General features: G+C 39.0%; 1 protein-coding gene across 1 annotated transcript; it reads right to left on the minus strand.

Annotated features, from left to right (window-relative positions):
* Nucleotides 1–4207: 4207 nt before the first annotated feature.
* On the minus strand, nt 4208–13084 carry LOC124161854 (NADH dehydrogenase [ubiquinone] 1 alpha subcomplex subunit 9, mitochondrial). Its single transcript, XM_046538074.1, has 9 exons — nt 12975–13084; nt 12574–12782; nt 12291–12407; nt 12033–12209; nt 11803–11936; nt 11227–11388; nt 6695–6884; nt 5544–5722; nt 4208–4313 (listed from the first exon to the last, which is right to left on the minus strand). The coding sequence occupies exons 1-8, from the start codon at nt 13012–13014 to the stop codon at nt 5546–5548; spliced, it is 1206 nt and encodes a 401-aa protein (XP_046394030.1). The 5' UTR covers nt 13015–13084; the 3' UTR covers nt 4208–4313; nt 5544–5545.
* Nucleotides 13085–13092: the final 8 nt, after the last annotated feature.

The following is a 13092-nucleotide window of genomic DNA, read 5'->3' on the forward strand; positions in this document are numbered from 1 at the left end:
AGAGAAGTGTGGTGAACCAAGTGAGGTAAAGTGTGTTCATAAATGTACAGCATAACCCGAATATTTAGTCCATGAGGTGTCGTGTTTCCCCGTGCCCAAAGTTGGGCCTCAGTTTACCCAAAAAATATTCATATTCTCTTGCTAAAAATCCTGCATGTAAGGTCACATTACCATAATTTGGAGGTTCATTTATAATGTTTTTAGCAAAAATATTGAAGATTTGAAGTTGTGTCTGCTATGTAGGGCTTTGTAAGTCTCCTCTTCTCGATATTTGAGGGGAAAAAATTACTGCTCGACTCCATCTTGTGATTAATATGCTTGAAAAACTGCGTCTCAAGATGGTTTGAGATCTCTGTTGTGATGTATGTAGTTTGTCCAGGCTATGGAATATTGAGCGACTTAATAAAGTAATATTAATGCCTTTATATAATCATAGTAATGACTTCATGTATTCGACTGAACATAATGAAATGTAAAAAACTTTGTAATTCCACATAAATTCATACTGTGCGTCTTAGGTTTTGACATGGCACGTTATTATCTGATATGTTTGCATCAAAGACAGAAAATAACTAGTCACACACAAATTAATTATTTTTTAAATCGGAACGATGAGTGGAACAATTTGAGAGCAATAGCCGAATGCGTGACGTTAGGTACCCCAAAAGTCGATTTTCTTTCCGCCATTTTAAATTTTTTTTAGGGGTTTGAGAGGAAATAGGGGCATTTCAGAGTTTTCCCCCGATCATTTTCCCCCACGTCGAACGATATCTATTAACCACTCTTATCCGCGAATTTGATGTAGTTCGTCAACTTGCCTAAAACAGCGCTGCATACGCTAAACAACTAGAGTCCTCTATGTTATTTCAACTACGAACAAAGTGTGTGCGACAGTGTATGGCACAAAATTCAAAGTATTCGAGATCGTACTTGAAGCATAATTATTTGAAATTTCTATACTTTCTAGTATTCGCAGATACTATTCGCACATATCTACTAAAAATGGATTATTATGGCAAAACCAATCAATTTCTGCCCCAAATGACTTCTGTTTATATGTACCTGCTTTCAAAGTTACCCTCTTGGTAGTTGCCCTGGAACAACATTCTAAGGTTAACACTACATACTATACATATGTGGGTTTTGCGGCATGCGATTGAGAAGAGTGGGAGGCAATGGGGGAAATGCTAAGGTGGGAATTTTTGCAGTGACAGGCGGACATTTGTCATTTTGAGGGTGGGGCCTCTTTTTCAGAATTGGCATACACATTTTTCAATAATTTAAAAAGTCTGTCAGCCACATTCTACGAGGGTGGTTTGAAAAGTTCTCAGAATCACCACGAGTTGTCAGCGCTAGTGCAACGAACTATTCACGTGATATTCATAGGACTGTTCGCTGTAAACACATCCCACGTCAATGCTCATGGAAAAGAACTGTGGCAGTGATGTGGCTTTTTTGTTGTTCCCGCATAGTGATTTGAGAAGATAGAAAAAATCGAGGTTCGTGCAGTGATTAATTACTTCGTAAAAATAGGTATGAAAGCAAACGACATTCATGCCGATATCCAGAATACACTAGGGGACTCTGCTCTTTCATAGTCAACTGTTGCCAAGAGGCAACAGTTGACAATGAAATTCGCACCAAGGACAAATGAATTTAAATTTGATCGGGAGAGCTTAGATGATGGTTCGCGCAAAGGTCGGCCAAGAAGTGTCACTGCTCCAGAAATCATTGCTAAAGTGCACAAACTGGTAATGGAGGATCGCCGATTGAAAGTGGGTGAAATTGATCTTGCTTGCTAGATGTCATGTAAAAGGGTATATTATATTTTAACTGAAAAATTAGAAATGAAAAAAAATATCTGCTAGATGAGTGCCGCGACTCTTGACACTAGATCAAAAACGCATGAGAATGGATATATCGGAACAATGTTTGACCAGTTTTAGGGGAAACGAATTAGTTTTTTTACACCAGTTTGTGACCAAAGATGAAACTTGGGTCCATTACTATTCCGTAGAGACAAAAACACAGCCAAAGCTGTGGAAACATGATGATTATCCATCACCAAAGAAAGCAAAGACAATTCTTTCAACTGGAAAGGTCATGGCATCAGTATTCTGGGATGTGAACGGGATTCTGTTTATAGATTATCTCCCCACTAGGCAAACAATTACTAGAGAATACTATGCTAACCTCTTGGATTAATTGCAACAAAATATAAGCTAAAAAGGCCAGGTTTAGCAAGGAACAAATTCATCTCCCATCAGTACAATGTGCACCTGAACATATGTGCTGTCGCCATGGCAAAATAACACGAAATATGGTACTAATTTTTGCCACTTCTGCTTTATTCACCTGATGTGCCTCCATCAGACTTCCATCTCTTCCCAAAACTGAAATTTTTTCATGGTGGACCTGGTGGATAAAATAATTGACTTCAAATGAAGAACTGATAGCCGGAGTTGACAGCTATTTTGCAAGCCTAAGGAAATCTCATTTTCTACATGGGATCAAGGTACTAGAATATGGTTGGACCAAATGTAGTAATCTACAAGGAGACTACATATATTGAAAAGTGAAGTAAGTTTCAGTGATGTGAGAACACTTTTTCTATTCCATTCCGAGAACTTTTCAAACCACCCACGTACTTATATTAGTGGATTGATTTTTTAAAATTTTAAAGTGAATTATTATGTTAATGTTAATCGTTGGTTTGGGGAAATGCCTGAGTCCTTCCTGGCAGCTTCTTCCTCTTTCAAATGTGGGAAGTGTTGTTTTTGGTCACTGAAGATGTGCCCCCCCTGCGATTGCACATATGTACTGGTAGCCAATGGGTGTCATCAAGTCTCTTTTCACAAAGGTTACTTTGTAAATCTGACTTTGTGCTCGAATCTCATCACAAATTTAAACAAATATAATACATAGGTCACTGCCTATGAGACATGAGAAATAGCTGACTCCCTTGGAATAGTTCATTGTCCATTGAAATTGCTTTGAGCAATGAATGACTAATTGAATGATTATTTTGAAGATATTACTGCTGTTTGATGTGGTCATTTTTATTCAGTATTACATACATAATAGTCCCCCAATTGTGTAGGGTATGAACAGTGAACTGGGACGATTTTTTGGGGAGGCATTGTGGTTCTTCGTCAGTATTGTATTGTATTATGGTCATTTATGTGGCGATTGTCATCTCCTGTTGGGTTAGACTGTCGGCTGGGGTGTTTCAGCCTTTTAGATAGGTAATGAGGGAAGTGGTAATTTGGAGAGGGAAGGTGTGATGTCACTCAATGAGTTGTTCAAGGGCTTGTTTTTTCTTTCTTTCATCTTGAGGATCATAGGGTTCATTACAACTTTCTATTTCCCTGTTTGTTGATTTCCTGTCTAAATTTTTAAAGTTTCGCTGACTTTCCATCAATGGCAAATATATCATATACCAGAATTTTATGGAAAAATGCAGCAAGATATATCGTATAATAGTTTGTCAGTAGTTGTAATATGTAGCAGAAATCAAGTCAAGTAGTGCCAATTCGGTAAGCTACAACCCAAGTGCGAGGGCAGACATTATTCCTACCTTAAACAAAATTACAGTCAGTGCTTTCAACCTCAATTTTCATCTTTCTCTTGCACCCCGTAGTTTTTTTTCCTCAAAACCACGGCCTAATTTCTCTGACATTTCCAATACTCCCTGATAAGTAGAGACCCAGCATGTATGTATATCAGTAGTGAAGCAGTCAGTCATGTGCACGGGGATATAATGAAAATATGCTGCATGGAATATTGTGAAGTCAAGCAGCAGCAGCAGTAGAAGTCTAAATGGAGTCAAGTAGATTCAAATTTCCCCCTGCCTTCCAGCCAGGAAGGCAACAAAATGCCTATCTTGCTGCTTTAATGCAACGAAACAATGCCTGTTCATCCATTACTTTGCTTGGCCTCGGGATTTTTTCCTGACCATAATCTAGGATCTCTGGCGTTTCCAAGACTTCCCCGACTAATATGAGCCCTGGTGCAGGATTTGGCGAGTGAAGTTACATCGATGACCCTTCTCCAGGATATATTTTAAAACGATTGATAAATTGTCTCCAGTTTGTGGGCACCTTTTGTGCTACACGTTTATGCCACACTCCAAGTTTTACACTCCACTTGGAGTCATGCTGTCTTGCTACTGCTGCTGCATAGAAATAACAAACACAAAACCAAAAGATATTTTTACAAACAAGGCTTTTATTTACAGAACATATCATAATTTACAGGCACTGAATGCACTAAACCACAGGGTATTATGTATCTAGAATTCAAATACGTATTACCTGAAAGTAAAAAAAAATATTTCATGAGAAGATAATAACAATAAATTCACTTGTGCAAATTGCGACAATATTGAATGTGGAATTGTGAAATTGATTCTTTAATGGTTGATTCAGTGAACTTGGTCAAGAAAATGACTCCTAGCAATGTTTTAAGGTCTTATAAAACGTACACTAGAGATGGACAGAAAAAATTCCAGGGAAGAAAAATCCTTCGCATTGACACAATATTATAAACCAGACCAAGGTGAATAGGGATGAGTGGAATTCTAAGACTTCTGAAATTATTTAGACAGTCCCCAAGTTAGAGACAGCAAAGGTGTTCCCAAAAAGTAACACTTTGATACACGCATGTTATTTTAGTCATTCTGGCTTTCTGCACAACTAACCTTAAGTCAAAACATGTAAATATTTTTCATTAAGATAACTGGCGCAAAACTTTCACAAAATGAGACTGGCCAAAAATGTCACCACAACAAACTTCATAATGTCAACATGACACACCAGTAGACGAATCAAAGCTTATTTATGCCATTATACAAAAAATTAAATAGCCTTAATTTCCTTAAATCTGACCAATGAATAAGCAGTCATTTTATTATGAAATTTAGCATTAATACATTCCGTTGTAAAGATCAGAAAAATCTAGATGATGGAGTGACTTGATTCCACGACTGACCATCAACTAACATATCAACACTACTATTAGTAGTGTCCATATTTTAGAAACACTTTTGATTTTTCATTTTCACATGTCCTTGAACCAGTTAAGAACCCAATCAAACTATCTCAAGATCTTTGCAATAATTGTCTATACCATGAGTCTCCGAACTACAGCCTGCAGGGCGGATGAAGCCTCTGAGGCCATCCTCCTGCCTATAGTGACTCTTTTCATGATCGGAAAAGAATCACAGAAATTAGACTTTCCTATCAACGTCAGTTGCCATTCACTAGGACGTTCCTCACTGTCACAGTAAAATGGACGTATGCAGTAATGTGTTATGTTTTCCAAGAAATCACCCCATTGCAAAACCTACAAGGCACAGCAAAAAAGGTGTTATCAGACCCAAAACTGCTTTGTTAGTTAATATTGCTCTGCAGCTGAAACATTTGAAGATCCCTCGTCTATACCACGATATAATGGATAGTTCACTGCAAAACTCTGTACATATATGTATATTTAAATTTGCTACTTTATTATAGTTTAATAACGGCACTGATACTGCTGATTACCTTCAGACAACAACTGGAGGAGGCGCTGGGGGTGCAAACTCTCCCACTTCCTCATCATAATACGCTGTGGCTCTGAATGGCCGCAGCTCCCATGGAACTTGGTCTTCCATGTGTGTCAGCACCACTCCTAGATCTTCCAAATTGGGCAGACCTCTTTCAACCACATCAGTCACATGGTCCTGTCACAACAAGAAATATTTTAAGTTAGTGAGGACTACGCTATAAATTTGACTTTCACGTAAAATTTTCGTGCAGACCTTAACTACCCACTCCAGAAATTACAAATACCCCACCCAAAATCCACATAATAAATGTTATCCTCCATAAACAAGAGAGTGGTTTTGGCATTAACTAATAAAATGAAAACCTTCAATTTCATCTCAAGGAAAATCCATATTTTAATATTTTAAATAACCACACCAACAAATGCCTCTGGATTCCCAGGTAAATTCTGTAGCTATTATATGCTCTCAACCTTCCTCCAAGTAAATTATTGGCTGAAACTCTATTTTTTACCTGAATTTAATGTGATATATTTCATGGCTGCTGTGGCAAGTGGACGATGGAAAAATGAACACTAATTCCCACGGGAAACGTTACCCTAGAAGGGGAATTGGAACCACAGACCTTCAACTTTCCAGGCTACTGAGCAGACCACTAAGCAACCAACGTTCCTAAATTTCCAAGGCAATTTTTCTGACGGAAATAGCAGTTAGTCCTACAATCCCATCCTATGGTGAAGCAAGAGAGCATGGGCTTTGGAGAAGCCACTTCCAGTGGCAAACCCTCTACCAGCACTTAAGCCATCTTCAGCAGTAAATGTGTTAGCACCCAGAACCTTGACCCTCAGTTAAGTTCCATTAAAATTAAGGAATTAGGATAGAGTAATGCTCTGCTCAGTAGCCGAGAAAGCCTCAAGTCCATCTTCAACTCACGCTCATTGGGAATTCTTTCCCACGGCAAATACTGCCAACTTAAATACAGCAATAAATTATTGACATATCAGGATTGTGATAAGAAAATCTTAAGCTAGGATTGATAATGTGAATTCTTTTCTAAACATATTTATCATTTATATGCAGATTGCTGTCATTACTAATATCATGAAGAAAATGAAATGCAACTCCTTTTGATTCTGACAGACCACTTACTCTTTCCATCTTGTCCCAGCCCAAGTATGCAACTGGCCAGCTGGGACAGAACTTCTGTGTAAGTGACACTCGCCACTGGAACGGAATGTCCCATCGCAAGTCTATACGCTTGTAACCCCAATTTTCTTCATCTTTCCTCATCAAACGGTAGAACCAGTCAACAAGTTCAGACAGCTTGTATCTCTTGGGCCTGAAAATCAAAGAAATTTTTTTGGAAATTAGCTACAAACACAAAAATACAACTGAAAACCTGCTTGAGGTGATATTTCTTTGACCACCACATGACGTTCATAAGTTTACCATTCATTTTTTTGCCAATTAAGAAAGAAGAAGCTAACAGAGCAAAAACAAAAATTTTATTTTGACAAATACAGTGGAAGCCCGGTTTAGCGAGTGCTGATTTATGCGAGAATTGTGTTTCAATGAGTGATAGTTTATTTACTGCTAAACTGCTTATGTTTTACATATAAAACATATCGGACATAGCGAGGTCAAAAAGTTCCTGCCACAGTGTATGCTCGGTGTTATGAGAGATATTTCTCGAGGGCGTTGCTCCGCTGAGCAAGCATCAACTACAGTGCAACCTCGATATAACGACACCCCACGGTGCATTAATAAACACTCGCTATAGCGAATTGTCGCTTTACCGGAGGTGGAGCAAATAATAGCCAATATACCTGTTGCGAACAGATATACAGGAACAGGAGTGGTGCGGCGACAGATAATCATCTATCCGATAAACGTAAGCATAAATCCAGACGAATGGCGATGTTTTTTTGCATCACTTATTTTCCTTACTCAAACAACGACTTACTATTCAAACAATTTATAAGCGCCGCACTGAATAAAAATCATGGAAAGCATTGTTTCGTCAATCATTATGCCAATGCGCAACCGAGGAAGCCATTTTTCTATGCACTTAATTAGTTCATTTACGTGATCATTCTATTATTTTGGTATTTTCCACTGAAAATTCAAAAATTAACTGATAAAACAGTACATATCGCGGTTATTTAATGCCTCAAATGTTTCCATTGGTGTATGTTTATTGTTTCTGTACGTTAAGCGGCAGTGAAGTGAAATAACGCATTAAATTTGTTTCTACACGCGAAAACGGTGGAAGGTTGTATAACGTTCCTGCCTTGGAAGACTTTTTCTATCAGATAATGTAATATCTACATCATCTACGGTAAAAAGTTTGCTAAGCTTAAAAAGTGATGTGATTTAAATTGCCGTTGTTGAAAAAAGTTTCTTTTTGAGTGTTACGCTCGCGACGTATTTGAAATAATACACAGAGTTTACCACGGCACTGCAAACGAGAATTAGTTGTTCTGTGAGTTCTTCCAGCGGCCACCAGGGGATGCTCGGCTACCCACGTTACAAAAGAGAGCGCCAGTACGACTCCGACCACTGACGCGAATAGTTCACCCTTGTAAATCCGCAACGGAGAATAAATACGTCCATCCTGACAATTCACGCTGAGTATCATTGCTTCGTACATCCTACATCATCGCTAAGGCGCACTACCTACCTTTGGAGGCATCATTGCGAGAAATACCTCATACTGCAAGGGTTTTGTCGGGGAGTTGTATGTAAAAAAGTTCCGTTTCGTCTATGTTATATGACGCGGGGAATACTTCTAAAGATTCTTATGATCGGAGTCCTTTCTTCTACGACTTCGGGTTTACACCGCAGGCATCACCAGCAATTATGAGGGGAGATAACGCTTTGGTGCTTCGCATTAGTATAATCAACCTTCCGAACTCTTAAAATTCTCGATTCGCAATCTATCCCTGAAATACTCCGCTTTAGGCTTAGGCGTAGCCCCTTTCTCGGAAGTTCCCGCAGATTTGAGTGGGCAAAACCACCCGAACAAAGCTCCTTCTAAGTCTTCATGGTCTGCATTCCTTGGGCGCTTTTGCTTTTTTTATTGCGAAGAGCAAATAGGAAGATAAATTAATTTCGACACTCTCACATTACTCCTTTATTATTATTTTCTCGCTTAGACGTGTTTGGTGTTTTTTGGCCGTGGTGACTGCCATCAAATGCTTTCTATTCACGCAACTCACGGACGTGCGGATATGCTGCCGACTGCTTTCTGCCGGCCGAGGAACAAAAGAAGATGAAGCATTCGCGAATGCTAGTGCCACAATATTTTCACCAAAATTAACTACTTATTTATCGAACGACAGTTTACCACATAAATTTGAGACTGAGCACTCCATTAACTTCATTTCTAACAGATCGCTAGCAATTACAGAGGTTAAGGAGTCTTGATGAAAGTCTTCCGGTGGTGAAACCCTCGCTATGGCGAGAGTCAGCACCAAAAGGGTCTCGTAAAAACAAATTTTTTTACACGCTTATTATAGGGTCAATTGACGGTGCATCGGCTATCTCTCGTTATAGGGGGAGTGTCGCTATAGCCCGTACTCGCTTTAACGAGGTTCCACTGTATTATGTTTCGTATTACCTATTTATTAAACTAAAAATACAAGATGTGTGTCAGATCTATAATACCTAAAGTCAGTTACGTCCAAGCATTTATGCCATTTACGGGCTTGAGTACACTCTGAGCGCTCCCACCTCACGTTCTTCTTTCGTTAGGCCCAGTTATCAGTGGGCGGGGGGGGATTGGGAGGAAGATGGCAGATGGAGAGGGAGTTAGTTCCCCCACCCCCCCATCCTCTTTGGCTGGCTTCATCGCTATAATAATATAATGGGCTATGTCTTAAGCGTGGGAACTTAATTCGTAGTGAAACCCCCTCCACCTTTTCACATGTTAGGTATGGAAGTTGAAAGTGCAACATTGTCACAATTAGATTGGCGCCCTTATATGACTTTCAACTTATGAAAAGCCAGAGCAACGTTGCCAGTTGCTGCATGCTATCCGGCGATGTACATTTTGATATTTCATTTATGCATAGGAATGTAGTTCAATCAAGACATCCGTCAGCTATTGCCATGTAGAAAAGTCATTGTTATGTATTACCAAATTGGTAAAATAACAATCAACGTTAGGTTAGCGAGCGAGAACTAAGCACCGCCTGGTTAACAACTGTCCCAAAATTTTGTGAAATCAAAATTACTGTGCTGATAGCAGAAATCCTCTGCTTAGCGACCAATCATAGTGACTCTTCAATATCTCTCTCCAAAATTCTTTGCAATTCAAAGTTTCATATCATATCAGCAAAACTGGGATGCACTTCCGAGCAATCCCTTGAATTTGTTTAAATAAACTTTGATGCGGGTTACCCTCAGGGCTATTTACTATGCGAGCACAATTAAAAAATGCTGATTCCAACACCAGATCATTTGAATCTCTTGACAATGATTAAAAGTTCCTATAGACAGCTCTTTTGTCAGAAATAATATTCCGCTCTGAATTTTTCGACGCAGCATATGCACCCTCGCTAATCTATTTCCATGTGGTGCTTTTATCATAGGCATGTAAACCGCCCAGGGTTTTTTTTTTCGGAGGAACTGAAGATTTTGTACATTCAGAAAAATATATCATAGCAATCGCTCTCCAAAAAACTCTCAGACTACAGAGAGGTGAACTCAATGCACCCGATCCTTTGAGCACGACCCGAAGCAGAGAGCTGATGGGACCTCAGCATTCAGCAGAAGAGAGCAATTGAAAAACTTCCGTCAACTGGATGCGCCCAATCACACGGCAATGGAGAGTTGGGGTGTTGGTGAAAGGTGGAGATTATTCGCTTGGAGGGGTGGAGTTCACTCAGCCTCCTTGGCATAGTGGTGTCAGGTGGTTTCCGCGAGTGTGGTGGTTTTGCCAACCAAGGCCTGCAGGGCTGCCCATAAACGGTGTGATGTTAAAGATGAAAGCTGATTACATTGCCAATGGGGAGAAATATCTTTGCGAGAAACATCTTTGACCACAGAATCATGCAGTATTTAAGTGAACCTTTCGGCCAATTCTCCCAGCTCACTGACATACCGGTTAAACATTATTACTCAACAAAACTGATACTGTCGGCATGATGTATTCGCAAAATTATCCAAAACTTCCAATGCATACCAACTACATTGATTCCAACAAGTTGCGCTGTTTATGCTCTTCTGGAACTGTTTTCTCCTGAAAGGTTGAAGTCATCTGTGTGTGAATTACACTGAGTGTGATTGTTTTTCTGACAGCTTGTGTGTAAATTTGCAAACATAGCCAGGCATCATTAACACATTGCATACGGATGGCGAGAATTCTTGTCATTTTTTTCCCGAACGTTCCGGATGGATGACGAAGATTCTCGTCATTTAGGCGCATACAATAAGTATTCACTTGCGATACGCTTTAAAATTGTTTAGGTTGACGCACCTAAATGACGAGAATCTTCGTCATCTGTCCAGAACGTTCGGGAAAAAAATGACGAGAATTCTCGCCATCCGTATGCAATGTGTTAATGATGCCTGGCTATGTTTGCAAATTTACACACAAGACCTGATTTACACCTGAACCTATGGGGTGACAGAAAATTTTATTGGCCCTCATCAACCAAACCAAACAGAAAAACACTTACCCAACAGCCTGGAAAACTTTTCCAGTGGCATCATCATCGAAGATGGCATTATATATTGCTGTTGACAAGTCACTGACAGCCAATGGCTGCTTGATGGTCTCTTCCCCCTTTTTCCACAATGGTAAGTATCGGTAAGTTCTTCGCCACACATGATTATAATACCTATGGGAGGAGAAAATAAATTCACAGCATAAGCTTCTATTATTTATGAATCTGATTAAATTCTGTGCTGCAATCAATTTTATGCACTGCAGCAATACTTAAAAAACTATATTAAATCCTTATGGAAAATCTTTAAGAACATAAAAGGGAAGGGATAATATTTCCTAAATTAATGAAAACTTGGACAAAATACTTAATAATATCTTTTATCTGGGTTTGAAAGGAAAATCTAAACGTTATGCTATGAAGAAGTGCCCAAAATTGTATTCCCAAGAAGGAAAGTGGAGTGACATCTAGTAGAATCAGTCCCAACCACAATAAATCACAAGGATACATTTCGAATTGAAGTCCATTGACAGTAGCCAAGTATATAAGTATAAAAGCAAAGTACTTTGCTTTTCATTAAATACCTACCTCAAAAAGCGATCCTCATGACCATACACATCTGATGGGCGAAATATTATAGCATCGGGGAACGCTTCCCTTACAGCATTTTCCCCATGCCATTTTGTTGCAAGGAATTTGGAACCTCCTTTTACTATTATAGGCTGCATACAAATGACAAATAATATTATTTTTAAAAAGAATATGAGGACAGATACAACGCTAAAGATTCGTCAAACCAATGGCTATAAGTTAAATACCTTGGGGTTTTCTGCGGCGTTCAACGCTGATACGTGGATGAGCTTCTCCACTCCCATTTCACGGGCAATTCTGGCAACTTTTGCTGCTCCTTTAATGTTTACATCCTCAAATTTAAAGTTCATTGTTTCCCAATCTCGGCCGATTAGATTGATAACAACATTGGAGTATTGCATGACCTGAACAGTTTAAGAAATATGTATCACAGTATTAAGCATTTAAAATCGTTTCTATGAGATTAATGAACGCGTTAATGTTACCTTTCTCAGCGAGTTTTCATCTCTCAAGTCGTACGGGAAAAACAGAACTTGTCCCAGATCGCCTACCAATTTAAGTCTCCGGACATCATAGCTGTCCCCTCGATATGGTATGATAAGCTGAGGGAGAAATTTGCTGTTCAAATAATTCGTTCAAATCACAAAATTCAAAGAGTAAAAATAGTGTTGATTGGATACCGTGGTGAACCTCAATGAAGCTGAACTACGTTTTTGAGGTTGATTATGGATTCACAGGCTTCAAAGAGAAGTGTCAGCAATCACATACCTGAGTACCATTCTTGCCTAACTTATTGCATACATATCTCCCGATAAATCCGGATGCACCGAGAACGGTCGCAACGATTCCATTGAAGCTTGATCGACCCCCAGTGCCCCTCTTGAGAGATGCCGTGTGAGGGTTTTTAAGAGGTTTCACATCAGTACTATAATGACTGCATGCAATACCAATTGCAGCTAATGGGTGGTGGCCAGCTCCTGCAAATTTTACAACAAGGATAAATAATATGAAAAAAATGTCCCAATTGTACAGAAAGCAGTAGTCTGAAAATGCCACAAAATGTTCAAGGAGACAAATTATACTATGCTATTATATTAACATTGTTTGTTAGCTAAACTCCAATTCATGAGATAAAGTATAAAACTTTCCATTTACTACTAAATACTTACGAGTAATAAGTAAAGTCTGCTGCAGTGTTAAAGCCGCCATGTTTCCAACCCACAAATCAAGAGTTGAGGAAAATATTCGAAACGATATAAAATTTACTTCTCTGTTGACTTTTGATCA

Source organism: Ischnura elegans, chromosome 7, assembly GCF_921293095.1.
Source record: "Ischnura elegans chromosome 7, ioIscEleg1.1, whole genome shotgun sequence".
Taxonomy (NCBI): domain Eukaryota; kingdom Metazoa; phylum Arthropoda; class Insecta; order Odonata; family Coenagrionidae; genus Ischnura; species Ischnura elegans.

What these genes read in the sequence shown, in the direction of transcription:
- LOC124161854 (XM_046538074.1), bottom strand. Translation starts at nt 13,014, where the DNA reads ATGGCGGCTTTAACACTGCAGCAGACTTTACTTATTACTC. An exon ending in GCAGACTTTACTTATTACTC is followed by an intron (nt 12,783 to 12,974) that starts GTAAGTATTTAG and finishes TAAAATTTGCAG; the next exon opens with GAGCTGGCCACCACCCATTA. An exon ending in AAAGTTTTCCAGGCTGTTGG is followed by an intron (nt 6,885 to 11,226) that starts GTAAGTGTTTTT and finishes TTTGATTTTCAG; the next exon opens with GCCCAAGAGATACAAGCTGT.